This window comes from Canis aureus, chromosome 4 (genome assembly GCF_053574225.1).
Source record: "Canis aureus isolate CA01 chromosome 4, VMU_Caureus_v.1.0, whole genome shotgun sequence".
NCBI lineage: Eukaryota > Metazoa > Chordata > Mammalia > Carnivora > Canidae > Canis > Canis aureus.
In genome coordinates this window covers 36222565-36249898 of record NC_135614.1, presented here as the reverse complement: position 1 = coordinate 36249898, position 27334 = coordinate 36222565, and the positions used below count along the sequence as shown (strand labels likewise).

The window sequence follows — 27334 nt, the reverse complement described above, 5'->3', positions numbered from 1 at the left end:
TAGGCTGGTCTCTCTGACCCTGCAACATGGGCCACATTCATTCTTTTGATGTGATTCCTGCCTGCGATGCCCAAGTACCGCCTCTTGTGGGAGTCCTCCTAGATGGCTCCATCCTAAACCCCTTAGGCTTTTCTCTCTATATCATTGACATTTTTCATAATCTCTTTTTTTTCATAGTTTCTTAGGTGTCTCTCCTAAATAAGATTTTATACCTTGATTCTCTTACGTGTGAGTAGGGGCTTCCGAGCCCCCCAGCCTGGGGAAGGATAGGTAAAGACTGTCAGCATGCAGGGGGTCTCAAAACAGCAGCCCCACGCTGGGGCCTACCACTGTAATTGCGAAAGCCTTGCCTCTGCCAATCCTTTGTTTTCAAAGTCCAACCAGGGTCAGAGGTGGTCCCAAACTCCTCAGCGCATCTGCCGGGCTGCCTCAAGGTCAGAGAGGGCATTCCTCCCTCCTTTCTGCCCTCCCTTCCCTGGCTCTTAGCACGGTTGCCGTGGTCACTGCACTGAGCATCAGGGTGCTTATGTAGCAGGACTTGACACCATTTGGATCCTGCTCCGTAGGAAAGGTGCTCCCTGGGGTTATGCAGCCTAATACCTCCACCTGGCCCTGCTGAACCCCAGAAAGCTACCACCCCAATTGCAGGCAGGGAGCCTCATCCCAGGCTTGCTTGAAGAACCAGCTTTTTTTTTTTTTTTTTTTAATTTATTTATTTATGATAGTCACAGAGAGAGAGAGAGAAAGAGGCAGAGACACAGGCAGAGGGAGAAGCAGGCTCCATGCACCGGGAGCCCGATGTGGGATTGGATCCCGGGTCTCCAGGATCGCGCCCTGGGCCAAAGGCAGGCGCCAAACCGCTGCGCCACCCAGGGATCCCAAGAACCAGCTTTTTAATTAACATTATACATTTTACATAATGTTAACATATAATAATACGTACATATACTATATACGTGTAACGTATCTTATTGTATAACATTAAATACCTTATACCTGGGCCACCTGGGTGGCCCAGTGGTTTAGCGCCTGCCTTCGGCCCAGGGCGTGATCCTGGCGACCCAGGGTCAAGTCCCACGTTGGACTTCCTGCATGGAGCCTGCTTCTCCCTCTGCCTCTCTCTCTCTCTCTGTGTCTCTCATGAATAAATAAATAAAATCTTAAAAAAAAAATACCTTATACCTTTCAGGGCATTTGGGGGAAATGAAAATGGCAGGATGCGTATTTGTCAGAATTAAGTCAGTGAGAATCCCATGTGAGATGTGTGATTAATCAAAAATTTTATTTATTTGATCAAAGTGGATGTTCTTAATAACAAAAGTTGTTTCAGGTTGCCTGGGGGGCTCAGCAGTTAAGCGCATCTGCCTTTGGCTCAGGGCGTGACCCCGGGGTCCTGGGATCGAGTCCCGCATCGGGCTCCCTGCATGGAGCCTGCTTCTACCTCCGCCTGTGTCTCTCTGCCTCTCTCTCTGTGTCTCATGAATAAATAAATAAAATATTTAAAAAACTATATTAAAAAATAACAAAAACTGTTTCATTGTTATACTTACAAAAATACACCCTTCTAATAAAAATTTAACCATATACACACCATATTTCATCAAAACTAAGATGTTATCGGTTGTAAGAAGCATTATTTCATGTACAACTAGGAAAGAAAAACACTGCCAATTAAATTAAACTCTGACACATTATCTGTTGTAAGACATTCGAATTTCAAAGATGATGGAATGTCCAAAAATGTGCATCTAAGAATTGATGAAATACAGTGTGTTTTAAGGCATCTACAAGGCAAAGCAACACCATACAGGCCAATAGTTTGAAATGCTGAGTTTCTAGGTTTTGACATATAATCTTATTTGTTTGTTATGCACAATCCTCGAATAGCCACACTATGAATGTTAACCACAAAAGCAGAAACAGCACAGTTCAACTGTATATAAACATGTAAAACAAAAGTGAATATCTTGGGATTCAGTCACAAAGTTCAGAAGAAAGGCCATCGAGTCACAGGCATGGGTTATATTACAAATAAAAAAGTAACTTTTTGACAGCTGCTTATACTGAAAACATGCAACGACCAGAAGAATTGTAACGTGGATGTTACCCAGGTTTTTGTCTTTGGAAAAGTCAAACCAAACAATCATAAAAATCTCGGCGGCGCAGTAGAATGACTTTACATCTATCCCGGAAGCTGAACAATGGTGCTCGTAGCTTATGGGGCCATCAGGAAAAGCCAGCTGTGGATTTCTTTCTAGTACAATTAATTGCTTCCGCTGTATATAAAATTGAAAGAATTGGGTGCTTTAGTGCGGAAAAAGGATATCCTGCTACACTGCTCCTATTTCCTCACAGAGGCTATTAGCGAGCCTTTTGCCATTAATTCACATGCATTGGATTATCCTGTGATGAAAGACCAAAAGGCTTTTCATTTTTATAGTCTCTTATCTCCTATTTATTTGGCACCTCTCTGGAGATACCTGCTCTTCTCCCAGGACTGGCTAATTGCTAGGATGTCAGAAGGTGGCTAATGACCGACTTCCTTTCCAGAGACTAATTGTGAGCCCGTCTCCGTATTTTTCTTTCTTGGAGTGGCCCTTGTCATCGCTGAGGAGTATTCTGAGCTACGTCATTATGGGAGATGACGGATGCGGCCTGCTGGTGCCAAGTGTCAGTCCCTGCCCGTCGCCCACTTTGGGACCAGCAAGCGACCCATCTCTAAGCGCCTGCGGGGGCCTGAACTGCAGGGGGTGCGATAGTCACTGGCCGTGTGTCACTGTGTACATTTTAACTCAGTTCGAAGTAAATAAAATTAAAATTCAGTCTCTCAGCCTAGGCCCCCTAGTGCTCAATCGCCACATGAGGTTAGTGGTGACCATCGTGGAAGAGTGTGGCTAGAGGACATTTCCAACCTCACGGAAAGTTGTGTTGGCCCCGGTGGTAGCGCCTGTGACCTGCTCGGCTTGGGCCTCCTGAACCGTATCTGAGCCCGTCTCCCGAACCGACTCTTCTCTGTTCCTGTTCTCACCATGCAAAACAAAGAGCAGACAGACAGCTATCAGGCATCACTGCTATAGTTTGCTACCAGCGAAGTCTTGGTGGACGTGTCAAAGTGCCAGAAATAGAGGGTTGCTGTTCACGAGGTATAACATTACAGTTACGTGATAAGTGTTCTCACCACAGTAAAATAAATAATAAAGTTTTTAAAGAGTAGAAAATAAAAATAAAATAAAACCCTAGAAAATAAGCCAAAATACTAATAGTGGTTGTCTCCAGGTAGTGGGACTAGGATTGCTTTTTTCTTCTTCCTGTTTATATGTTGTTGTTGTTGTTTTTTTTTTTTTTTTTTTGGATTTTATTAAATACGTATAGCTTTCTTAATTAAAAAATTACATCTGTTAAGCTTCAGGCTAAGGTGGTTTTATCCAGTCCCTGAGTCTGAGACAGAAGGTAGTCATTCTGAGCCACTGCTTCTTTAAAAACGACTCCCAGCCAGCAGCTTTTAATTGAGAGATCAGTATTCCCGTTTGATCGTTGATCGTAGCATGAAAACCGTCAGAACCAGCCAACGGGGTGCCCTCGAGCCCTGCTAAATAGAACCGCGGTCCATCCCTCTGGAAGAGAGGGCTCGGGGTCACTAGCAGTCCCCCCACCACCCCGATCTGTTGAGCACCGCGCCCTTCTAGAGTGCGGGGCAGTCTCGGGATCAAGGCCTCGCAGGTTACGGAGGCTCGTCGAGCTGAAGAGGGCTCTGGTTTTACCGCTGAGAAGAGAACCATAAAAAGGAGCCCTCGTTTCCTAAAAGTTCAGGCATGATCGTACAGGTTTAATTAGGAACAGCAAGGCTGTTTACAGCAAATTATAAACTGTATAAAGCAGACCTCAGAGGACACGCCCAGAGGATGTCCCATGAACCCTTACTTCTCCAAGTCCAGATTCAGCAGATCTGGCCTGGTGAGGTCGGGTGCTGCAGTGCCAGCCAGAGGAGTATCCCAGAAGTCCCTTTCCAGAACTTTCCATGACCAAAGGAGATGGCCAAATCGCTCGTGGAAAACGTATGTTTTTCTTTCCTTTTGTCCTCAAAACTTGAAGCCAATCCACCGTTTTCTGGCCTGCTACTGCCCCCACCCAGCAGAGAGACACTTCAGAACGAGCTAAGCAGTACGATACGGAGCGCAGAACACCAACTTTAGAGTCAGCATTCTGGCTGAACTTCTTGATTTTTGACCTTGTGTGGACTTGGTCAACCTCTCTGAATCCCAGGCTCTTCCTCTGTAACACGGGGACAACTAACTAATATCAAACCTAATGAGACCGATGTGAAGATGACCTGAGAATATATGGAAACCAGTTGGCGTAGAGTCAACACTCAATTAATTCTCGATACCTTTGTTTTTCCTTCTAGAAAGTGATCGGTCCATCAGTGTTTATGTTGAAGGGGAAAGAAAACAAACTGTAAAACTCTTAATGAGACTTACTTCAAATACAGCCCAGCACAGTTCAGTAATTAGTATAGAAGCTCTGGTGCAGCTTGGGCTGGGCTCCAGTTCTCCGTTCCAGCGTTGGCTCAGGAATTTCCTTCCCTAGGAAGCCTTCACTGCCCACCCCAGGCTGAACTATGTCCCTCCTGACTGGCCCCGTGGCACCTCAAGCTTATTTCTGGCCTATCATTTACCTCGCATTCTGCTTCTCAGTCCAGAGTACCTAGCATTGGGCATGGAGTACATGATGTTATGGGGCATCTTCTCCAGGGCATCGGTTTACCTAATAATAAATGACTTAAAGCAAAGGGTGTAAAAACAAAAAAACAAAAAACAAAAGCAAAGAGCGTACCTTTTTTTTAAAGCTAAAACATTAGATTATAAAAGAAATTTCAGAATTGCATAGGGTCCCTGGAATGTTGTTTTTTTTTTTTGTATGTTGGTGGCCCTTTGCTTATAAGTCTGCTTTGCAGAAAAGCTGGAGAAGCATTTATTACCATAGGATAGTGAAATCACAGGGGAACTTGTGAGATTCTTCCACCAGACTGTGAGCTCTTTAGGGCAGGAACTGTGCCTCATCAACCTCTGAACTCACAATATATAGCTACTTAGCCTGAGGCCAGGTTCCAAGTAGAGGCTCCGTGAATGTGGACCTGAACTCAACTGTCTTCTCCCAGGACTTTGAGGAGAATATCGTATTTCCACTCAAGACAGGAACTTTGAAACTGTATAACGGACAGGACTTCACATTGAGTCCCTAATGGGAAGAATACAATTCAAGCTGTACTTTTTGAGGAGAGTATTTAACCTATCTGACCTCTGGCTTCCCGACCTGCCAGGGTCATGAAGATTCAGTGAAAAAAGATTCATAAGTGCCAACCACTGTCCTTGATACAGAGAAGGTGCATGGAAAAAAAAAAAAAAAGAAAAAGAAAAAGCTTATTTACTTTCCCCTGAAGTCACATTCTGGTTGTTAATCTACAAGCTTAGAGATGATTCTTACCATTTTAATGATTCCAAGCATCTCAAAAAGGACCTGATATCCATGGTTCAGGCTGAGCCAGTGCCTGGGGCTTCTTGTGCGACACTCTGGTCCTTCCTCCTAAACCTCCGACCTAATATTATATTGCCATTCCACAGCTTACTTACTGCCTCCGTTACCTTTCCATCAAATCTGGGCTTATCAGCTGGGAATAATTTAAGAAGAGGGTAGAAAGATACAACCACCTGTTAGGAGCTACAGGCTGCGAGTCAGGGCCCATTTCAAGCCTTACCTCACTCAGTAATCTGATTTACTCTCCCCACTTTGAGGCATGTCTCTGTCCTGGTTCTGGAGACAGCTCTGGACAAATATTGCCAATTCCTACCAGAGCATGAGCCAGGCAATCATGATCCCCAGATGGCTTCATTCTATTGGCCTGGGTCCAGGCTAGCTTTACCAGGAAACTAGTGAAGCTTAAGCGTCAGGGTCCCTCACTTTCAAAGGCCCCTGTGAATGCTGAGGGGCTGGAATGTTCTAGATTGAGAGAGGGAAGTCAGGTTACAACTGGGGAGCATTCCTCCTTTTTTTTTTTTTATAAGATTTTATTTATTTGTGAGAGACACACAGAGAGAGGCAGAGACACAGGCAGAGGGAGAAGCAGGCTCCCTGCAGGGAACCCGCTGTGGGACCTGATCCCGGAACCCCAGGGTCATGGCCTGAACTGAAGGCAGACGCTCCACTGCTGATCCCCCGGGCTCCCCAGGGAGCAGTCATATGTACACTTTCCTGACAATCTGCTTGAAGAGCTTTCAGAAGAAAGAGACCTAGCGATCCCATGGTTCTAATCATTTGTTCTGATTCTTTCTTCTCATTTTAAATGACTGCTTGGTTTTAGAATTAATTTGGTGTTTGGAATTTTATTATAGTCTTTTTCTTAAAGATGGACCCATAAAACCTGGATCCCAAACCGGATCAGGTCCTTACCCAACCTTTGCCTACTTTTCTTCAGTGCCTCCTTAGCCGAAGAGTCACAAGCGTGGAAGGGGACCCTGCAGGGGTGTCTGTAGTGATGACGACACGCAGAACGGATGTGCCCTCACTGCTGGCCGTCTAGCTTGGGCCGCAGGCACACACTGGAGGCCTTTCACCAATTCTGCAAATGCAAGGACCCTCTGGCATTCAAAGTGCTTCATTAGAAGTGAAAGATAAGACTCTAGTAACTGGATTCTCCCCCTGAATCTGCAAACTCTTTTGAAATAGTCTCTTTATACCTACTTTTATGCATCAATGAGACTTTGAGATGGGCTCAAGGAAGAGGACAGCTGACGTGCAAAAGGAATTGCAGCCCTCAGAATTTACTTAATGAAATGTTTTGGTTTTTTAAATGGGATTTCTTTGTGAAAGAAGGAACTCGGCTCCCAGCTAAGCCGCATCAACGGTGCCATGCTTTTGCCATTTCAGTCCTAAATCTCCCCAGCGCACTGCCGAGCCATAGATGGGGTTGGGGGAGATGGTGACCAATGCTTACGCTGCTGTGGAAAAGCGTTCAGTTTTCACAGTTTGGCTAACCCATAAAGGTGCTCCAAATGGCTGCTGCTTCTAGCTGCTTCTTGTGTAAACAGGTGAGAAAGACTTGGATAAACAGTCCGTTATTAAGTAATGGGAAAGTGCAAGAAGGCTGTGGAAGTACTGAGGGCAGAAGGCTGGCCCCAGGGAGGCTGGCACCAGAGGGTAAGGCCATGACAGGGCGACAGGCAGGGAAAGCAACGGGGCTGGCGTGTGGGGTCTCGTGTGCAGGCCACTTTGGGCTCCACTGAGGGGTGGCGGGCAGCCATCTGTCGGGGGAAGCAGGAGGTCGCACGGTCACGGTCAGATTTATGAAGATCTCACTACGGGTGGTGGGAGGGAGGGGGTTGCGGGGGGGGCCCAGGTCCGGGAGCTGGGGAGCTGACCGCGAGGGAGCCGTTTGGAGCCAGGAGGGTCCTGAACTCTCCAAGACAGGTGAGGACATAAACCAGGCAGTGTGCGGGAGAGCGACCCGGTGACTCCCAGATTTCCGGGTGCAGTGTCAGGGTGCCATCCCCTGCGGGGAGCAACGCGGTGGTGACTCGGCCGGGCAGGCCCGGGACTCCTGGGGGAAGAGGTGCCGGCAGCAGGACGGGGACTGGTCCTAGGCTACGTGCGCAAGACCAAGCACCAAGCACCCTGTCTCTTCAGACGAACGGCAGGGGTGAGGAGTGACAGGCAGGTTACTGGGGCTGAGTTCACCCTGAACTAGTTGGGGGGCTCCTGGTTGCAAGTGACAGAAACCCAATGTAAACAAGCTCCAGGGGCGAGGGGACAGGCCTTGAATCAATGAAGAGCTGCAGGCCCCGGCCCCAGGCTCCGTGCTGCTCACGTCTAACCTCGGTTCTCGGTGCGTTGGCTCTGTGCCCTCCTGCCTTGGCACTAGCGGCCTCGCAGCTCAGCCACCAGCCAGGGCAAAGCCCATCTCCCTCCAAGCTCCGGGTTCAAGCAAACCTCAGGGGAAGGTTCTGGTAGTTCGCTGTGGTTCGCAGACCTGCTTCTTGAACCCAGCACCTGCCTGAAGGGAACCCGGGGAAGAGAAGGCAGGACTACAGCCACGGCCACTCCTCCGGCCTCGGCCTCGGGGGAGGCTTTCAGGTGGGCCAGGAGGCTGACCCCGGATATGCGGGTCTGAGGGTCTGAGGGGGCGCCCGAAGATGCAGATGTTTACCCATCAGAAAAGCAGCTCCCGGCCTTGTCAAAATTCATGGCTCAACCTATTCCCACGAGCTCAATAAGTAGATTAATTTAGGATCATTATTATTGAGATATCTCTTAATATGGATTTTATGGGGTTTCTTAATCTATTTTTTTTAAATAATCTCTAGGGATCCCTGGGGGGCTCAGTGGTTCAGCGTCTGCCTTGGGCCCAGGCCATGACCCCGGGGTCCCAGTATTGAGTCCTGCGTCGGGCTCCCCGCATGGAGCCTGCTTCTCCCTTTGCCTGGGTCTCTGCCTCTCTCTGTGTCTCTCATGAATGAATGAATGAATGAATGAATAATAAAATAAATAAAAAATAACCTGTACACCCATCTTGGGGCTTGAGTGATGACACTGCGCTCAAGAGCCACATGCTCGGCACTGAGCCAGCCGGCACCCGTCGGGGTTTAGGCAGGACCCGACTGTGAAGCTTGTAGTTGAAACGTGAACGGTTTCCAGAAGACGGCAGGTCTCCAGGCAGTACGTGTGGTAGGGCTCCAGTCAAGCAGGACACGACGCGCGTGCGGTTGGCGTGGCTGCGAGCACAGCGTGGGGCTGTTTGCCACGTTTTGGAGGCCGGCGTGGGCCGCGTGCACAGAGCGGCCTCCCACCCTTCACACAACCGCGCGGAGCCAGCTTTGCCATATGCAGCCAGAACTGCTGGATGGACAGTCTCGATGGTTTTTTTCAAGTGAAATGTATTGCAGGAAAAGTTAAAAAAAAAAATTGCTTTTTGAGTGAGGGAGCGAGCAGGGTGGGGACAGGGCCGGAGCAGAGGGAGGACCCTGAGGGGAGCCCACCCCGGTTCGGCCTCGCACTCCAGCATCACGGCCTGAGCTGCATCAAGAGTCGGGGCTCGCAGCCCACGAGCCGGCAGGTGCCCCGGGATGAGCCGAATATATTCTTCTCTGCAAGTGGGAGTTCTCGCCCTCCCCCAACGGCCCTGGCCACCCTCCTGCCACCCCGACCCGGGCCCCCCGGGGCCGTCAGCCCCACCTCAGCCCAGGTGTCACCTGCCCAGCAAGGTCTTCCCTGTGCGGCCCAAGTGGCGCCTTGCAGGCCCGGCTGCTGGGTGTCCCCACGTGTCTCGGGTCACAGCATCACCCGCTTGTCGCTCGTCCCCCGTCCCCACAGCAGGCTTGGCTGCAGGCTGAACGGCCGCCGCCGGGACACGTTGCTGGGCCAGAGCTCCGTGTGGTCAGGAGCTGCGAGAGGCGGCCACCCGCTGTCACTGGCCCGGGACGCCTGAGCGAGGCCCGGGCGGGTGCTGTGTGGTGCGGGAGCAGGGCACCTGGGGAGCCTCGCTGTGAGCCTGAGGCCGCTCTGAAAACTAAATCTGCTTTTTAGCAACAACAGCAACCACATACGGTGGCCCAGGTGTTGAGAGGCTCTCGGGGAGGGACGGGAACGCCGCGGGGGCCGCCCCGCGAGCTCGGCCGGGAAGCGGGGGGGCGGGAAGCCCACGCCGGCCCTGCGGTGCTCTCCAGCCGGTCCCACCGGCTGCACCCAGGCAATAGGCGACAGGTGAGGGCCAGCCACGGGGGCTGAAGCCCTGGGGGGCCAGCAGACGCAGCCACATCCCAGGGCCCACCCAGAACCCCTTCTTCGTGCCAGGTCTGTATCATTAAGGAGCCTAAGTGCAGGGCAGCCCGGCGGGGGGTGGGGGGGGTGGGGCGGGGGGCAGCGGTTGAGCACCGCCTTCAGCCCAGGGCGTGACCCCGGGGTCCCGGGATGGAGTCCCACGTCAGGCTCCCTGCATGGAGCCTGCTTCTCCCTCTGCCTGTGTCTCTGCCTCTCTCTCTCTTTCTGTGTCTGTCATGAATAAATAAATAAAATCTTTAAAAAAAAAAAAAAGACTAAGTCCCACTGAATGCCAGCGGCTACTCCTGGAGCAGCTTTAAATGATCATGTATTTCTCTTCAGAACCAACCCAACAGCAGTCAGTTATCATCCTGTTTTGCTGATTCCAAACCGCTGGAACCTAAGTTCCGGGAGAATAGTGGTTTTTGTCTCTTTTATTTACTATTATGCTCCCAGGGTCCAGAGCAGCGTTTGGCATATAGCAGGTGCTCAGGAAACATCTGTCGAAAGAACAAATGAATGTACCAATAAACAATTCTGTGAAAAGGGAAGAAATTTAAAAAAAAAAAAAGAAAAAGAAAAAGAAAAAGGGCAGAAATTCTGGTACAAGGTAATTATACCAAACTCTGATCTGGGTAGTTCATATTTCTGGGCTATTTGTGTAACATTTCTCTTTTTTAAAGATTTTAATTAACTTATTTGACAAAGAGAGAGAGAGAGAGAGAGGGAGGGAGGGAGGGAGGGAGCCCAAGCAGGGGAGCAGCAGAGGCGCAGGGAGAAGCAGGCTCCCCGCGCTCAGAGAGCCCATGGTGGGGCTCGAGCCCAGGCCCCCCGGGATCATGAGCTGAGCCGAAGGCCGACACTTAACCCACTGAGCCCCGGCGCCCCGTGTGATAGGCATTCTTGTTGCCCGCTTCCCCCAAGCATCTCTTTCTGAAGGGACACGCAGAAGGACTTAAGGAATCCAAGGATGGGCCCACCCCATTGCTGGTAACGCTGATGATCCTGTTGGTATTTCCAACAAAAGTCACTGCATTTGGCTCTCGAAACACCTGTGAGGCAAGTGTCATTACCTCCACTTTGCAGAGAGATGAGAGACACTCTCCCAGTGTCACCGCAGTGATGCTAGATCAGCCTTGACCTGAGCCCTGGTCTTAACGTGTCAAAGCCCCTGCTCATTCCGGGTCCCCGCTCCCACATCTGGAAAATGCCCAGGGGCTCTTAGAGGCCCTCCAGCTTTACAGTCTGTGATTCTAGGAGCCTGGGGGCCGGGTGTCTGCATCTAAATTGCTACAGCTTTAAAAAGTGCTAAAATAGTATCTTGTTCCTTCTTGCAATTGCACAGCTCTTCTAAAATCTGATTGAGGTGCTAAAAAACTCAAGTAAATTGTGAAAAATTTCTCTTTTTATGTAATGCCTGGAAACAGAATACCTTAACAAAGAATGAATTGGTTTTGTGGAGCATGATATCCCCTGAAAGGTCTTCCTTTTTAAAAAAAAAAGAAAAAAATTGCCTTGAGAGAGTTTCTCGGAACTTATCTCAAAACAAAAGACATGGAAGAAAATACAGCAACTTTTCTAGAAATGAAGCCATTTAGAATAAAAATAAATAAATCTGAAATATTTCATCACCTAGTAGCCAAATAAAAAAACCTTTCCAGAAAGAAAAAAGCAAAGCTTGGTCTTCACTTTATTATTTACGTGGTAAATTCCCTTTGTATGCAAGATATTTGTATTATTCGCATATCTCTGTCTGTTGAAACGAGTCAATTAAACTGCTTGTTGGGCCAGACAGCCAACAGAGCAAGTGAGTTTTATGTGCGTTCATACTCCACAGGACATTTTGTTTTGTCTCAAACTTTTATTTTTTTTTTTTGCAGCCACACAGAAATAATCTGCTTTTGGTGTCATGTGAAAAAAAAAAAAACCTTAACACAGAAAAATCTGTATTTGCACATCCTTTTTAGGTTTTATTGTGCTAAAAAGTAGATTCACACAAGCAAAAAAACAAAACAAAACAGAAACATGCAAAACATTTTTGTGCACACGTCTAACACACTACTTTCCACTTTTGAAATCTGAAAATTAAAAAAAAAAAATCCCAAAGCAAGAGTACTTAGGTTGAAACGCTAACATTATAAAAGCTACATTCCTGACAGGAACACTGCAGACACAAGTCACTCCATTGCAAAAAGTTAAGGTTTCTAAGTGTTACATAAACGTCAACAATGAGGAGACAAGAACTGTAGATCCAACGTGTACTCCCCAGAGGAACTATTAGAAATTGCCTGGCGTCCTAGGACACTCTGATGTTACCTTGAAGTAGATCCCACCTTAACCCCAAAGCTACACCCACCCTGCAAACACCGAGGGAACCCGGTAATCAGAGCTACCTCCTTCTCCTGCTGCCTTTAAGATGGTTTTGCCCTTCTTTTGTGTTTTGGTGAATGAGAGTCCCTCGGATCGACACTCGCTCTGAGATGTGGAAAACCCGAATCAGTTAGTGACCCGACGAAGTCCTCTGGGAGGCCTCCCTTCTCGTTCCATCCATCAGGTACTTTGAAATGATCGCACGTGCACGCGGGCACGGCCGTGTGTGCATGAGGCCTTTTAAAAGGTATTTTTGGAGACTTAACTCTCAGGAACTTTTCTTCCTTTTCTCGAGACCAGTCCCTGAAAACGTGTTTTCGTTTGTGCTTTAAGAGAAAACCTTTTTTTTTCTTTTTTCCTAGAGCTTTTCTGTACAGCCAGCGACCTCCTTATCCCCGTATATTTGAACTTTCCAAAAATAACAGAATGCTCCAAGGTACTTGTTTGCAAGTCCTGAAAAATCTCAGTCACTCCCAGCAGGTTTTACTGTGTGGTCCTGGAGATGGACTTTCTTACTGCGCCGCAGGTGGAGAAGGGCCCTGTGGTAGGAACACATTTAAGGCCCTCCTGGTGCTCCCTCGGGGACGGCTCCCCCCTTGGGAGAAAGGCCAGGGCCTCCTGCCGCTTCTTAGGGACGCATCCTGCGGCTTCTTTCTCCCTGGGGAGAGGGGACACACTAGGTAGGAAGGCAGGCCCTTGGAAGCCTCAATTCTCAGAAGAAAACATGTTCTAATGCATTCTCGGAAAACATGCAAAGAGAAAACCCAAAGCAGGAGCGAGGAGAGGGGCGGGGCGTTGGAGGGGCCCGGGGCAATCGCCCGGCACCCCTGGAAGGCCTGCATCCCGTGGGCTCTGTGGGCTCGGGGCTTCCCAGAGGGAGAGGCTGTGCCCCAGCGGCTCCGCCCCAGCTGTGCGGTCACCGGGCCCCAGGGACGATGCCGCGACAATCTCATGATCTCGACTCTCGGCCTGAGCGGTGGGCAGGTACGTGGGCCCTGTTCCCTCCCTGTTCCCTCCCGGTTCCCTCCCGACAGTCAAGGCCATGGCCCGGGGAGGCCAAGCAGGTCCCGCCCAGACACCTGCCTCTAGGGACGCGGGAGTGCGCTCCCCTTCCCAGCCTGGCTTGGGCTGGAGGGGGGGGCGGGGGGGGCATTCTGCAGGGCATGGGGGTGCTGGAGGGCAGGGGGTGCGGGGGTGTGCTGGAGGGCAGGGGGTGCTGGAGGGCAGAGGGGGGCTGGAGGGCGGGGGGCTGGAGGGCACGGGGTGGATTGGAGGGCAGGGGAGCTGGAGGGCACGGGGGTGCTGGAGGACAGGGGTGCTGCAGGGCGGGGGGGTGCTGGAGGGAAGGGGGTGTTGGAGGGCAGAGGGGGGCTGGAGGGCACGGGGGTCCTGGAGGGCAGAGGGGCGGGGCTGGAGGGCGGGGTGCTGGAGGGCTCGGGGCAGCTGGAGGGCGCGGGGGTGGGGGCTGGAGGGCGGGGGCTGGAGGGCGGAGGGGGGGTAGAGCAGCCCAGGGCTGGGGGTGCAGTAGGAGCGCGGCCCCACGGGAGGCAAGACACCGGAGTCGCCTTGAGATCTCCTCTCACGCAGCAAAGCAAAACTGGAGAAGCGCAGCTCCACCTCCCCGCGCAAGTCAGGAAGGAGCTAAGCCTTCGGGAACACGGGATGTGGGAGACGGAAGTGCGGTGGCGCAGGGCCCAGGCGGTGTGGGGTGTCGGCCGCAGCCCTCCAGCCCCCTCCCCGGCCCCCCTCCCTGTCCCCGGGGACACCTGCTGGGCCCCAGCCCTGCCTGCCGAGGGACAAGGGACAAGGAACGGAACATGCTTCCTTTTTAGGCGCCGAGAGCCACCCTCGGCCTTGGCTCTAAATATAGCCAATGGGCGGGTGGCCTGCGGGGGAGGCCTGCGGGGGTGGCCCTGGGGTGGTGGCCTGTGGGGTGGCCTGCGGGGATGGCCCTGCGGTGGCGGCCTGCAGTGGCCGCGGGTCGGCTCCCCCACCCGGGAGCGCGGCGCCCCGCAGGGTGACCAGTGTCCCTGCAGTCCTCGAAGCCTGCCCCAGCCCAGCGGGGACCTACAGCTGCAGCCGCGGACTCCCTGGAGCTCGGTCAGGCATCTTCGTTTGGCTTCTAGACTCAGCTATGCAAGTACGCACTCTGTGTGCAGAAGAAGGACTAAAATCTTACTTCAAAGGGCTCAGTAGCTTCCTGTCTCCCCCTTTCCCCCCAGAAACACCAGCCTCCTCGCTCCTCTGTCGCCGGCAGCAGGCGGCCGGCCTGTCAGCGTCAGGCGCTCCGGGCTCCCTACACGTTGATGGCGTGCGCGTGCTTCTTGCACAGGGGCTTGTCCTTCTTGGAGTAGAACGGCTGTCCCTCCAGATTCACGTGGCACACCTGCGAGAGAGCGCGGCATGAGGCACGGCCTACCTCTCCCCGCCCCAAGCCCTGGCGAGCTTTCTTTAGATTGTGTTTATTTATTCCTGAGAGACAGAGAGAGGCAGGGACACAGGCAAGGGGAGGAGCAGGCTCCCTGCAGGGACCCGGAGGCGGGACTCGATCTTGATCTTGGGGTCACGACTGGAGCGGAAGGCAGATGCTCCCCCCCACTGAGCCCACCAGGCGCCCCTCACCACTCCAAAGTCTTAATGCTGTAAGCAGAGTAGAGGGTCGAACTACAAAAAAATTTAAGACTTCCAAAGAGGAGCGGGGAACTAAATTCAAATGAAATTAAATGGAATACACAAAATACAAAAGATGAAGATGATCCATCGATGCTCTCCAAAAGGTACAAGAAACCAATACAAACTCGTGAGTCACTATCCGCAGAGGTGATTAACATCCAAAAAAAAAAAAAATACCGTGATTAAATGAACAAACCCATCAGAAAAAATTATCCTCACTAATAATTAAAGGAAAAATAAATCAAAATCTCCCTGAGAGACCACTGGGTATCTGTTAATCTAACAAAATCAAACAAACAAACAAAAACCCTCAATCTTTTGTTATCTTTAATGTTACAAGACCGCAACCAAAGTAAAAGAGAAAAAATAAAATACAAGCAACAGTGAACAATGCCAAGAGGGTCAGGCCTCCTTGCACCCTGCTAGGGACACAGCCCAGGGAATCGCCCCAATCTCCCGCGGGGGATGCGGCAGCCCGAGGGAGCCCTATCGCACAGGAGGGGTTTATCTTGCCAAACCTACTGCATGGGACAAGGTAGGCTCAAGCGCAAAACCTAAAACCACTAAAACGTCTCTCTGCAGGGAGACGATGACGTAAATTCCCGCCGTATGTTGTCCAGTGGGATGCGGTCACGGGAAAGGTCAGTTCAACATGGGAAATGGCATGCGGGGAGATACTACAGGAAACGAAGAGGCAAAGTTATATGTCCCTGTGATGACAACACATGAAGGCAGTTTGAAGATGGCGTCATCACAGAAAGAAGAAAACCAAGTAATATTTGTTGAGGTTACGGCGGGTCAGGCGGGAGCCCAGACCCTCTGTCTGCATGATCCCATTAATTCTCACGAAGACGTACGGGAAGGTATGACTTTCCCCCATCTCACAACTGAAAACGGCAGCTGCGAGAGCCAAGTGTCTCGCTGAAGCCGCAGACCAGGCAAGTCGGGGAGCTGGGTCTCCGGCTCCAGCTCGATTTCCCCACGCCCCCCAGCAAGAGGGGCTACACTTACTTGAAATTGTTCTGGGAGTATGGACGTGCACGGAGGTAGCCCTCCACGTTTGCTGGACTACGGGTGTGTAGGCCGGCCCTGGGTGCGGGATAGGCCAAGGTGTCGGAGTCCGCTGGGAAGTCACAGTGGCTGGGATGCGGCCCAGTGTCATAGAGGACACGGAATACACCAAACAGGGAGCACAGCTGGGGGCCACATCCCAGACACTGACATCAGAACAGGTGCAGGAAGGGCCGCTCTTGTGGCTCAGCGTATGCCCTTGGGCTCAGGGCATGACCCCGGGGTCCTAGGTTCGAGTCCCGCATCAGGCTCCCTGCAGGGAGTCTCCTTCTCCCTCTGCCTGGGTCTCTGCCTCTCTCTGTGTGTCTCTCATGAATAAATAGATTAAAAAAAAAAGAAAAAAAAAGATTCTCTCTCCTTCTCCCTCTGTCCCTCCTCCCCTCTCTGAAAGAGGCGGCAGGGAGAGTTCACATACAGAGGCACGAGGATAGACAAATCAGCCTCTCGAGAGGATCTCAGGTCTGCACGTGTGACGGCTCCGAGACAGCTGGAAAGAAAACTGGTGCCATAGTGGGCCCCTGAGCCAGTGAGAATTTTATGCCTGGGATTACTCAGGGCTGCCGACGGGCCCTGGAAACCAATGACCTAAAACAAGTGACTGAGCGGCACCTGGGTGGCCCGGTCAGTTAGGTGTCTGCCTTTGGCTCAGGTCGGGATCTTGGGGCCCTGGGATCGAGTCCCACATCAGGCTCCTCGCTCAGCAGGGGAGCTGCTCCTCCTCGTCCTCCCCCATGCCTGCTCCTGTGTGTGCGCTCTCTCTCTCTCTCTCAAATAAAGAAATAAAGAAATAAAATCTTTAAAACACAGAAGTGGCTGAAAGCATCGCAGGTGGGCGCGGTGATGTTGAGTGTAACCAGGCTCTCGTGGGCTTCAAGCTGCTGGTGAAAACATGAAGTCGAGCCCAAGGTCCGACCGTGAAGATGGGCAGGATGGAGACAGGCGGCTCCGGAGCGAGTCGTCAGGAGCTGCCTGAGGACATCTGGGGCTCCGGCTACAAGACCCCGCCTTGTCTGGGACAACGCTGCCCACTTGTGAGACCTCTGGGGTGAGCTGGAGAGCTACCGGGAGGCTAAAGAACAAGAAGGGAGGACGGGCCAGAGCCTCGGGGGTGGCCCATTGATAAGATGGAGCTGAGGGCAGAAAACATCATAGAAAGGTCGGGCTCAGTGTCCTGGGCTGGGAGACTGGGGGATGCACGGTGCTTCCTAGTGGAGACCCCCAAACTACTCAGCAGAAGGTCCAACCCGCGGGCTCTGTGGTCTAGTGACATCAGGACCTGGTAGGAAGGAGTAGTGGTCATGGCCAGTGTTGGAAGGCAACGAAACAGAGCAGCGGCCGTGGCCTGTGGCACCACCTGCAGGTCCTCTGCTGCCCTCCTCCCCGATGCCCACACCAGTGGGGACGGGCTGGAGGCCGGGAAGACTCCCGGGAAGAGAGGAGCCCCAGGAAGACACCTCTGACCCGCTGAGATGGGCCCCACATCCCTTCCGTTGGAACTCAAGTTCCAAAGCCAGGCAGGAGCTTAATCCCTCACCCCACCTTGACACAGCTCTTCTCAGCCATCATTTTATTTTTTTACTTTTATTGTTGTTTTTCTTATTGAGAGAGAAGAACAGAGAGAGAGAGAGAGGGTGAGCAGGGAAGGGGAGAGGGAGAAAGAATCTTCAGCAGGCTCCAGGCTCAGCACAGAGCCTGATGCGAGGCTCAATCTCGCAACCCTGAGATCATGAGCTGAGTCTAAATCAAGATTCGGACGGTGAATTGACCAAGCCCCCAGGGGCCCCATCTCAGCCATCATTTTATATGCCTGAGGCTTTAGAGGGGCTGTCTTGTTCTATAATTGCTTGTATGTGCCAACTTTGTTTTCCTTTCAAGATCCAAACTCCTTGAAGGTGGAGATTTGTATTTCCCCAAACTCAAGCAATATTTGGTAAATTGAAGTAGCCTCAAGTTATCTGCTCTCCTGAGATCTGACTGATGGGAAAACAGCTTATCAGCTGGAAGAGCCAGTTCTGATTTTCCTAAGTCTGTTTGTTTTAGTTATAAGAAAACATGTTCATCAAAGATGAGTTAGAAATATAAAGTGATGGAAAAGGACTCCCCTTGCCCCCCCACCAAAAAAAATCCTCAGAGTTTTCCCATCAAAAGATTGCCTTCCAAAAATCAAAACCAAAACCATGTTCCTCTTCGGTACATCTCAGCAGGGCAGTGAGTGGCCCAGAGGCCCATCCTGGTGGAAGACGCAGGATTCACCAGGCTGAGTCTCCAAAGGACAGGATCTGCCTGGCTTCCCGGGTAGACCCTTTGGCAGCGCGACGGGTCTCTCAGGCTTTTACTGTAACTTGCTTGTAATCATGGCCTGAACAACCCTATGCTCTCCTGCTCCTTCTGGTTTCTCTCTGGGGTTTGTGCCACTGTCAAGCTCAGCCAGACTCAGTGGCGCAAGGGAGCAGCCTCAGGCTCACCCTTTGCCATGGTGCCCTCTGCATGTGACATCAGCCTGCCCTGAGAGCACAGACCTTCTGTGCCACGGCCTGCCCTGGACCTTCTCCAAAGTCTCTTGGATCCTTCTAGAAGTTGGGCCACCAGGCTTGCAGGCGGTGTCTTAGCCTCAGACAAGCCACGGCTTGAACGTAGGGGTCAGAGGGCCCTGCGGGCCTCACTGAGCCGTGGCTCTGTAGGGGCAACCCGAAAGCCCATAAATTTTTTTTTTTTAAAGCCCGTAAATTAACATTGTTGTCCCTCTTCGGTGGGGAGGGCCTGATGTAGGTAAAGGACCCTAAAAGGCCATTAGAAACACATTTTCCCAAAGCTGGAAAATCAGAGTGTTTTGACTGAATTGTGTTGTTTCCTCCCCCAAATTCACATGCCGAAGTCCCGACTCCCGGGACCGTCAATCGACTCGGTGCAGGGACACACCACTGACCTTATCCAGAAGCAGGATCTTTGCAGATATAATTAAGCTGTGAGTTAAATAAGATGAGCCCTTAATCCAACACGACCAGCGTCCTTATAAGAGAAGAAACATATAGAGACGGACGCACGGAGAGAGCCGCCTGAGGACACATGCGCAGCGGGCAGGCCGCCGGGTGACCCCGGGGCCAGAGACTGGGGTCCTACGGCTGTGACTCAAGGAACACGAGGACTGCTGGCAACGGCTGGAAGCTAGGCCCTGCCGACACCCGAAGCTGGACTTCCAGCCTCCAGAACCACCGAGAGCAGTAGCGTTTAGTCGCTGAAGCCATCAGACTGTGGTCGTGTAACCCCAGCCCCGGCAAGCGAAGGCTCGGAGTCAACACGGGGCACCCACCCCATCACCCCCTAAAAGGTGGAGTGTGGCCGTGGCGTGGAGCCCGGAGCGCAGCAGACTTTCTGGTGAGGGTGGTCCTCTACCGGAAGTCTATAAAATTGTCCGGTCTAAACCGCGTGGATGCCTTAGCCGTTGCCACACTTCACCTCAAGCAGCTCTGCTAAAACAAACAGGACAGTCGTCGTCACAGCTCGCTGGTTTTCCCAAGTAAAGTCCAACTGATCGCAGACTCACATTACAGGCCTTTCCCAGGGAGGAATAATTCTCGGATCTAAGCAGAGTCTCCACGTCAGTGAACTGACTTCCGTGTCCCCTCTCCAACCCCACCCCTCGCAGGGAAATGCGTCTCACGGGGAAATGACCCGGCCGTTGAGTAGACCTCGACGGCACATGGGTAAGAGTTCATCCTGGGCCCATGTCAAGGCAGCTGCCTGTCATGTCAGGAGCTTAGGAAAGTAAAGGGATGCAGGTTCTATCAAAGGAGCCTTCTCTCAGCTTTTCATAGAATGAGTCAACGGGCTCCAATCCAGTGTTTCGGGGAAAATCTGGGGGAAAACGCTCGAATCACTTCATCATATCCACAGCAACTGCTAGGAAACCAGCCTGCTTGGCTCTGACCCGAGCATCATTTGCTGCTTCCAACTATGAGGGCCGTGCTGGTGAGGAAGCTGCTGGCTTGAAGATCCTGAGAGGACACCCTGTTTTCCTTAATGGAACGGGGAGCCACAAGGCCACGTTGGTTCCTAAGTAACTATTAGTAATAAAACTCCGCTAGACTGTGACGTACGGAGGCGCCATGGTACCTGCCGGCTCTTAAAAACCATCAGAATATCAGAATGTCACACTGAAAGGATGTGGAGAGCTGACCGCGCGGCCCCACTAGGCCCCTCCTGCCCCTCCTCGGAGAGCGAGAACCCCGGCCAAACACATACTGCGCAGATGAAGCAGGTGTCGTGCCAGGTATGCCCCAGGGCTTCGATAAACTTGTCGCCGGCCTCCACAGGGAAATCACAGCCATGACACTTGGTGCTGAACAGGTTGACGTAGTCTGAAATGAAAGGCAGAGTGAGGACCGGGCCTCTGGGCGGGCTGGGAGAAGCATGCTGGCCACGCTGACCCGCTGCCACAGCAATGACACAGCCCCCCGGGTCACCGAGCTGGGGCAGCGGGTGGGACCTGCTTGGTTCCTCGTCATCATGCAGACGAAATGCTCAGCTACAGGGCTGTGTTCTTTTCCTTGCAATAATTGGCCCTGGGGTCGTATGGATTCACGCTTAGTTGCTACTCTGTGCTGGTTTGATTTGCAAACACTTTCCAGATCTCTCATTAACTTTCTACAGGGTGATCTTCTCCTCTTTTCTCTGTCACCCAAACAGACCAATCCCCCCAAAAAAGAAAAAAAAATCATGTTTCCCAATAGCTATGCTTAATTTGGAAGAAGGAGAGCTGTTAGACAGTATGTTCTTTGCCTGGCGGTTCTTTGGTCATTGGGCATTTGGGTTAATAACAAACTTCCGCTCCTGGAAACAATATTTGAGCTACTGCGTGAAGACATGCCTCCCCGCCCCACATCACCGAAGCGGTAACAGTACCATGTACTGTTTGTATGATGCTCTACAGTTCGCCAAGCTTTCCCGCACACATAGCCTCCTCCACCAGCATCTCGATGTCCCGATCTGTGGGTTAGTCAGTCCTAGTTTTCTTCCCACCCTCGACACGGTGCCTGGCACACAAGTCAGTACCCGACATACGTGTGGCCCAAGAGCGTGAATGGATGAACCAGTGAGTCAACAAGCCCATGAATGAACTTAATCTTCTAAAAAAGTCCCTCAGACATTGAACTTTCATTATTTTTCTGTTTTGTCTTGTGGATGAGGAAGCCGAGGCTTGCCAGAGTCACGGAGCTGAGACGCGGTGGGCCAGGTCCTAACTCCAATGCAAGGGCTGTGTTCTCTGGGCCCGAGGGCAAGCGGCCGACCACTCGGTGCAGAACCTTCCAGATTCCTTCGGAGCAGCCAGATGCCTCTCACAAAGCCTTCATTCCCCTCCAGGTGCCCTTGCCTCTCCTCGGCTCTGCCGCCCATGGCCTCCCCTTACGGCTTCCTGTCTCTGCTCCGACCTCCTGTGGGCGGTGTGTGCGCTCGCCACCCCCGCCCGCGAGCCAAGAGGCAGTGTGCCACGGGGACGGTGGGTTTGGGTTCTGAAGAACCAAAGCTCTGAGCTCAAGTCCTGGCTCTGTTCAGGAACCGGTCCTTCCAGGGGAGTTGCCTAACCTCAGCGCCTGTTTCGGCGTCTGCAGAACGGGAGCATGAAGCGGTACTCGGGTCCCTGGGCCCTGAGCCGTGGGCTTGCTGTGTGGGCTCGGGAAGGTCACATATGTGGAAGGACTTGGCACAGGACTCAAAAACGTGGCTCTTACTGTGAATGTCTTTATAAATGACGAAAGGAGGGGAAGAAACGTGGTTCTGGGGCCTACTCGGCCCCAGCCCCATACTAATGCTTTTCTAGGTTTCCCGTTTCATCTTCACTGTGCAAAGATGCATTATTCCCATTTTAAAGACGAGGCAACTGGCCGCAGAGGTTCTATCCCACCGGCAGCACGGGGCCTGAGCTCCCTCCTCTTTCCAGGACTTCATATGGGGCCGAGGTCCCTCCTCTTTCCAGGACTTCCCACGGTCTCTAGCTCTCCGTCTGCCTTTGAGCTCTGATACCTTCCATCTCTCGCCTACTTTTCCCGATGCACGGTTTCCCGGTCCGTGTCTGACTGGCGTTTGCCACGTGCAAATGCTGTCACAAAGTCAGAGCAGGTTTACGACTCCTCTGTGCTCTGCAGGAGCCGGCGTGGGTGAGAAGCGGGGCCCCGGCCTGCCGCATCTCCGTGGGGTGGAGCCCCGCGCCCCTCCTCGGCCTTCTCGCGCCTCACTCCGGGCCCAGGTGCCCTGGGCTCTCTCCTCTACCTCAGGCCTGTGCAGGAACCAGGCCCGGGCCTGGAAAGCCCTCCCTGCCTTGCCTACCTGGATCTCCCAACCCTTTGGGCCAGGTCTTGCTTCCAGAAAGTCCTCGTCCCCCACCCCACCCAGGATGGCTGAGCTGGCCTTCCTGAGGGCTTCTCTGGGGTTTCCCTGCCTTCTCACCAGATTCGTTCATTCATTCAATCATTATCTCTTGACTATCCATTTATGGGCCAGCATATCGCAGGATAAGGTATCCGCTTGAGGTTTTTGAGGGCAGAGACCCACTCCTAATGCTCAGCGTCTTTCACAGTAACTGGAACACATTTGATGGACCCGTGACGAATGGACAAATAAATGATTCGGGAAACCTTATTAATGATTCCTTCTCTTGTTGTGCAGCCTAATAGTAAAGCTCTTACAATGGAACGTCCAGTCTTGCCTGCCGATAGGTTTTTCTGCCTTGTACTTGATTCCGTATGGTCTGGAGAACTGCCACTTTGCTTTAAAATCTGGTAGCACAGGTCTTGATCCTAATACATTTTTTTTTTAAAGTTCACATATTTCATCATTTACCCCACCCCCTAAAAAATCTGAGAATATAATTGGAATTAAGTTTGTGCCTGTGGCTTCCCCACCATGAGCAAAATCTAGTTCCTCATGTATTTATTTCTTTATTTCTCCTATTCGGTCTTTGTAATTTTCTTTGACTAACTCACTTATGCCCCAAGTTGAATTCATACCCTGTAGTTAATGGATTTTATTGCTATTGTAAAAGGGTTTCCATCCATCAAATCACAGGTGCTCTCTCTGTTGAAAAAGGGCTTAGTGCTTTCCGAGAGCAGTGGTTCTCCAACGTTAGGATCACTCCAAGGGTTCACTAAAACACAGATTGCTGGGCCCCACCCCTCAGAGTTTCTGATTCAGCAGATCTGGGGTGGGGCCCAAAGATCTGCATTTCTGTGATCCTGATACTGCTGGTCTTGGGGTTATACTTTGATTCTCAAACTTAACTGAGTATAGAATCATCTGGGTGGAGGTAGGAGGGTGATGAAATTCTGCATCTGTAGGTCTGGGAATTGACCTTCTATACTTTAAAGCTTCCCAGGTGACCATGATGCCCCATCAGGTCTGGGCGCTGCTCAGGGACAGGCCCATCCATGAGGGGGGCTGACCTTCCTAACTCTCTCATTCATGCACAAGGGATCATATGTGACAGTGTCAGCTCATCGTGGCAGTTGACAAAATCTTTTTGAGTCTAGATCCTATCATTCTGGCATTCTCCCTTCTGTCTTTTCTTCCAAGTTGTTGATAAAAATGATGACAAGGTACCACAATGAGACACCACCTCACCCTCATTAGGATGGCTGCTATCAAAAACCCAGTAAAATAGCAAGTGTAGGCAAAGATGGAGTAAAATCGGAACCCCGTGCATGGTTGGTAGGATCGTAAAATGGTGTGAGGCTGTTATGAGCATATTATGGAGGTTCCTGAAAAACTCAAAAATAGAAATACCATGTGACCCAGCAATCTTACCTTGGGGCGTATACCCCCAAAGAACTGCAAGCAGTTCATAGCAGCATTATTCACGATAGCCCAGAAGTGAAGCAACCAAAACGTCCATCAGATTGGGGGGGGGGTGTTACTATGGAGAGGGGCAGTGATGATAGTAGAAATCTATCATTCTTCTGCAAGCCTCAGACACGAATTCTAGAAGTTGTAATGCTTTTAGTCAATTAATAATAGCAATCCAGGTTTTTGTGGGTTTTTTAAAAGGTCTTATTTATTTATTTATTTAGAGAAAGAGCATGAGCAGGGAGGAGGGGCAAAGGAAGGGGGAGAGAGAGAGAATCCCAAGCAGACTGCGCACTGAGCACGGAGCCCAACATGAGGCTCCATCCCATGACCCTGAGATCATGACCTGAGCTGAAACCAAGAGTCCGATGCTTAACCGACTGAGCCGCCCAGGTGCCCCAGTAACAGAGTCTGTACTGGCATGACGACACAGCTACCAATTATCTGCTAATTATCTAACAATTATCACCACACACTCCCAATAAGGGAAAAGACATTCTTATGTTCTCCCTTTTACAGATATGGAAACTGAGGCATTGAGTGACCAAGTAGCTAAGTCATTCAATGGGTGAGACCTACAAAGAGATCTCAGCCAAGAAGCTTTTTGTCCTACAGTCTGTTGCCAGGGGAGAATAGCGTTGCTGCTCTGCTTGCCCCCTGGAGGGGCTGCGGTGTTCTCTCCCTCCTGACTCTCAAGTCTGCGAACTCCCTGTGTTTCTTTCCGCCCTCAGCTTTGCTGCGCAGGCGCCGTTGCTCTGTTTCCCTTCAGCAGCAGCACGCTGGCTTCTCCCTCTTTTATTTGGTGCTGATTTTTTAGTTCGATCGTCTTAACTCCATGTCTAGGCACCTCTGCTGGAATCGGCCTCGCGTCCTCTTCCGAGAGAGGCAGTCTAAGGGGCACCTGGGCGGCCCAGTCCGTTGAGCTCCCGACTCTGGATTTCAGCACAGGTCATGATCTCAGAATAGTGCCATCAAGCCTGGTGTCCAGCTCCCCCTGGGGAGTCTGCTTCTCTCTCTGTCTCCCCCTGCTCCTGCCCCTTCCCCACCCCACCCCCCACTCAGGTGCTCTTTCTCTCCAAAATAAATAAATAAGTCTTAAAAAAAATAGGCCGTCTATGAATAAATGAATAAATAAATGAGAAAGTGGCTCATCAGCCAGGACAGCTAATTCTCTAATGGAGTGCTCCCTCTACAATAACTTATTCCAAGTTTTAAGGTTAAATGTAGCATTTTGGGGAACAGAGAAACTCTGAATTCAGGCAGGGAGATTACGGGACTCTGAAGGAACCTCAGAGGAGCAGGGAAAGGGATTTTCACGGGCTCGTGCTCGAGGGTTGCCCACTTCCTGGGGTTAGTTCTCACCACGCCACGTGGGGCAGGTGTTTCACAGGCCCCTTTGTACAGATGCGGGCAGTAAGGCTCAGACAAGCTGAGTAACTCGTCCAGGGTCACAGAGCCAGCCCAAGGTGGAGCCTGAACAGAACCTAAAATGAAGTCCAGAGCCACAGCCTTTTCAAACTCCAGATCAAAATCATCTGGAAGGTTTCCCAGGTGGTTGCAAGATGCCAATGCATGACCCACATATTTGGTGCAGAGAAGGGAACGGAGATCAAGCATGCAAAAAAAGAGAAGATGGAGAAGACAGTGCTACGGGCCTGGCCCCCGCCCAGCAAAGCCCAATTCTGCTGCTGGGAGCCTCCTAAGGGTGCCCCAGAGTGCGTGCAGGCAGGGGTCCCCGTGCCACCGCCCCCCCACGTGGGGCCTCCCTCAGGCACCGTGGTCCTACCTTTCTCACAGTAGGGCTCCCCGTCTTCCATGTGGAAGAGGCTGTTCCCGAAGGGCTTTTTGCAAGCTGCGCAGACGAAGCAGGTGGTGTGCCAAGTCTGCCGCAGGGCGTGCATCACTTCCTGGGGGAAAGCCTCAGCTCAGGCTGGGAGGGCCGGGGGCAGCGGGAGCTGGGCGCCCTCGGCCTCCGTGGGTGCGTCCCATCGGGGAGCAGGGCAGGCGAGCCCGGGAAGGGGGTCAGACGCGCAGAGCCCAGGCCCGGAGGGCAGGGAGCTCACACTCGCGTAGCGCTTGCTGGGGGCTGGGTTCTGTGAGCAAAGCACCCTCGAGGCGGTTAGGGAAGCTGTGGTTCTCCCAGCTTTGCCGGGAGGGAGCAGCTGCCCATGGGGGCCGGGCCACCTGGGCACGGCGGGGTCACCGAAGGCAGCCTGTAAATGGACGACTTGCTTTGCGGCAAGGGCCCCGGCACCCAGTCACCTCTGCCCCTGTGCTCCTGGGGCACAGCCCTCCTCCCCCCACGCCGCCCCCCCCCCCCCCCCCCGCCCAGGACAGCAAGTGGCTCTCGCTGTCAGCCACCTCCTCTTCCTAGCTTCCCAATGGGGCCCCATGGAGGTGGTGGACGGCGAAGACAAGGGTCGGGGGAGGGGTGCCGCCCACTTACCCCCATGATTTTGGTGTTGCACTTGGCGCAGATCGGAGCAAAGAACTGCTCATAACAGCGCTCGCAGTAAACGTTGCTCTGCTCCTCCACGAAGCACACGTCCGCCAGGGAGGTCTTGCAGTAGGCGCAGTTGAACTCCTCCGGGTGCCAGGAACGGCCCATGGCTACCAGAAAGGGGCCCCTGGGGGAGCGGGGAACGGCACCTGTCAGGCACCCCGAAAGCCTGGGGCCAGAGATTCCGGACCCCCAGCAGCGTGCAGACTTTGGCCCGATGACCCTGACTTTGTGACCATTCTAATGAGCAAATGTGAAGTTCGGAAAAAGCTCTATGCAAACCGAGATTCATCGTTGCATCAATAACAATAAAGAGACAGCGGGGAGGGACTCCGATATCTGCCGGTGGGGGGCAGGAGGCACGGGTACCCCGTCCTTCAGTGGACAGCTGATGACCGATGATCCATCGAGGAGGGCTCCCCTGCCCTGTGCGGCTTAAGAAGAAACGCGCCTTTGCCAGCTTGTTTAGGCCTCACAACAACTCTAACAGGTAGGACTGTGGTCCCCACTTTCAGATAAGGAGGCTGAGGCACAGAGAGGCGAGGCCAGCTGTTCAAGGCCGCAGACCCCGGGCACAGCCTGGGCAGCCCAGCTCCGGCCTAGCAGCCAAGCAGTGAGACTACGAGACGTTTTGCATTTTAAGTTTTACTTTTCTGAACTCTATACATCCGTGAAAGGACTGGGCTTCCTTCCAGGGTGGCTGCTGCACGCCTCAGGCCTGAGCGGCCCTGGCCTGTCTGGGAAAGACCCAGGGGCAACCCTAAGGGAAAGCTGGGTCAAGGCCAGCACCACCCGCCGGCTTGCAGCATGCCCACCAGACCCACCAACAGCAAGACCCGGGGTCCCCAAACTCGGCCTTGGCCCGGGGGCGGCCCTGGCGCCCGGCAGCCTGCTGGGAGCTTCCCCCGCTTACCTCACACAGTCGTCCCGACTCCCCAGGGACGTGGGTGTCCCACGGGTGTGGAAGCTGGAGCCCCAACGGGGCCAGACAAGCTGGCGAGCCGGGGGAGGCTGAGGCCGCCAGCGGGCAGCCTTCGTGTCCCCCCCTGCTCCCCAGGGCTCAGGGCACAGCTG

The 27334-nt window shown here is 52.4% G+C and overlaps 1 protein-coding gene across 6 annotated transcripts in view; it reads right to left on the bottom strand.

Moving 5' to 3' along the window:
• Positions 1 to 11755: 11755 nt before the first annotated feature.
• LDB3 (LIM domain binding 3) overlaps positions 11756 to 27334 on the bottom strand; it is a 56844-nt gene continuing 41265 nt past the window's right edge. For 5 of the 6 annotated variants that reach the window (XM_077895264.1, XM_077895256.1, XM_077895257.1 and 2 more), the window contains 4 exons: positions 26207 to 26387; positions 25547 to 25667; positions 20167 to 20282; positions 11756 to 14566 (listed from right to left, as the gene is read on the bottom strand). In XM_077895264.1, coding sequence (XP_077751390.1) covers positions 14477 to 14566; positions 20167 to 20282; positions 25547 to 25667; positions 26207 to 26387 — 508 coding nt within the window. In that variant the 3' untranslated portion in view covers positions 11756 to 14476. The remainder of the gene's footprint in view (positions 14567 to 20166; positions 20283 to 25546; positions 25668 to 26206; positions 26388 to 27334) is intronic. The other variant, XR_013377998.1, reaches the window with a different exon arrangement.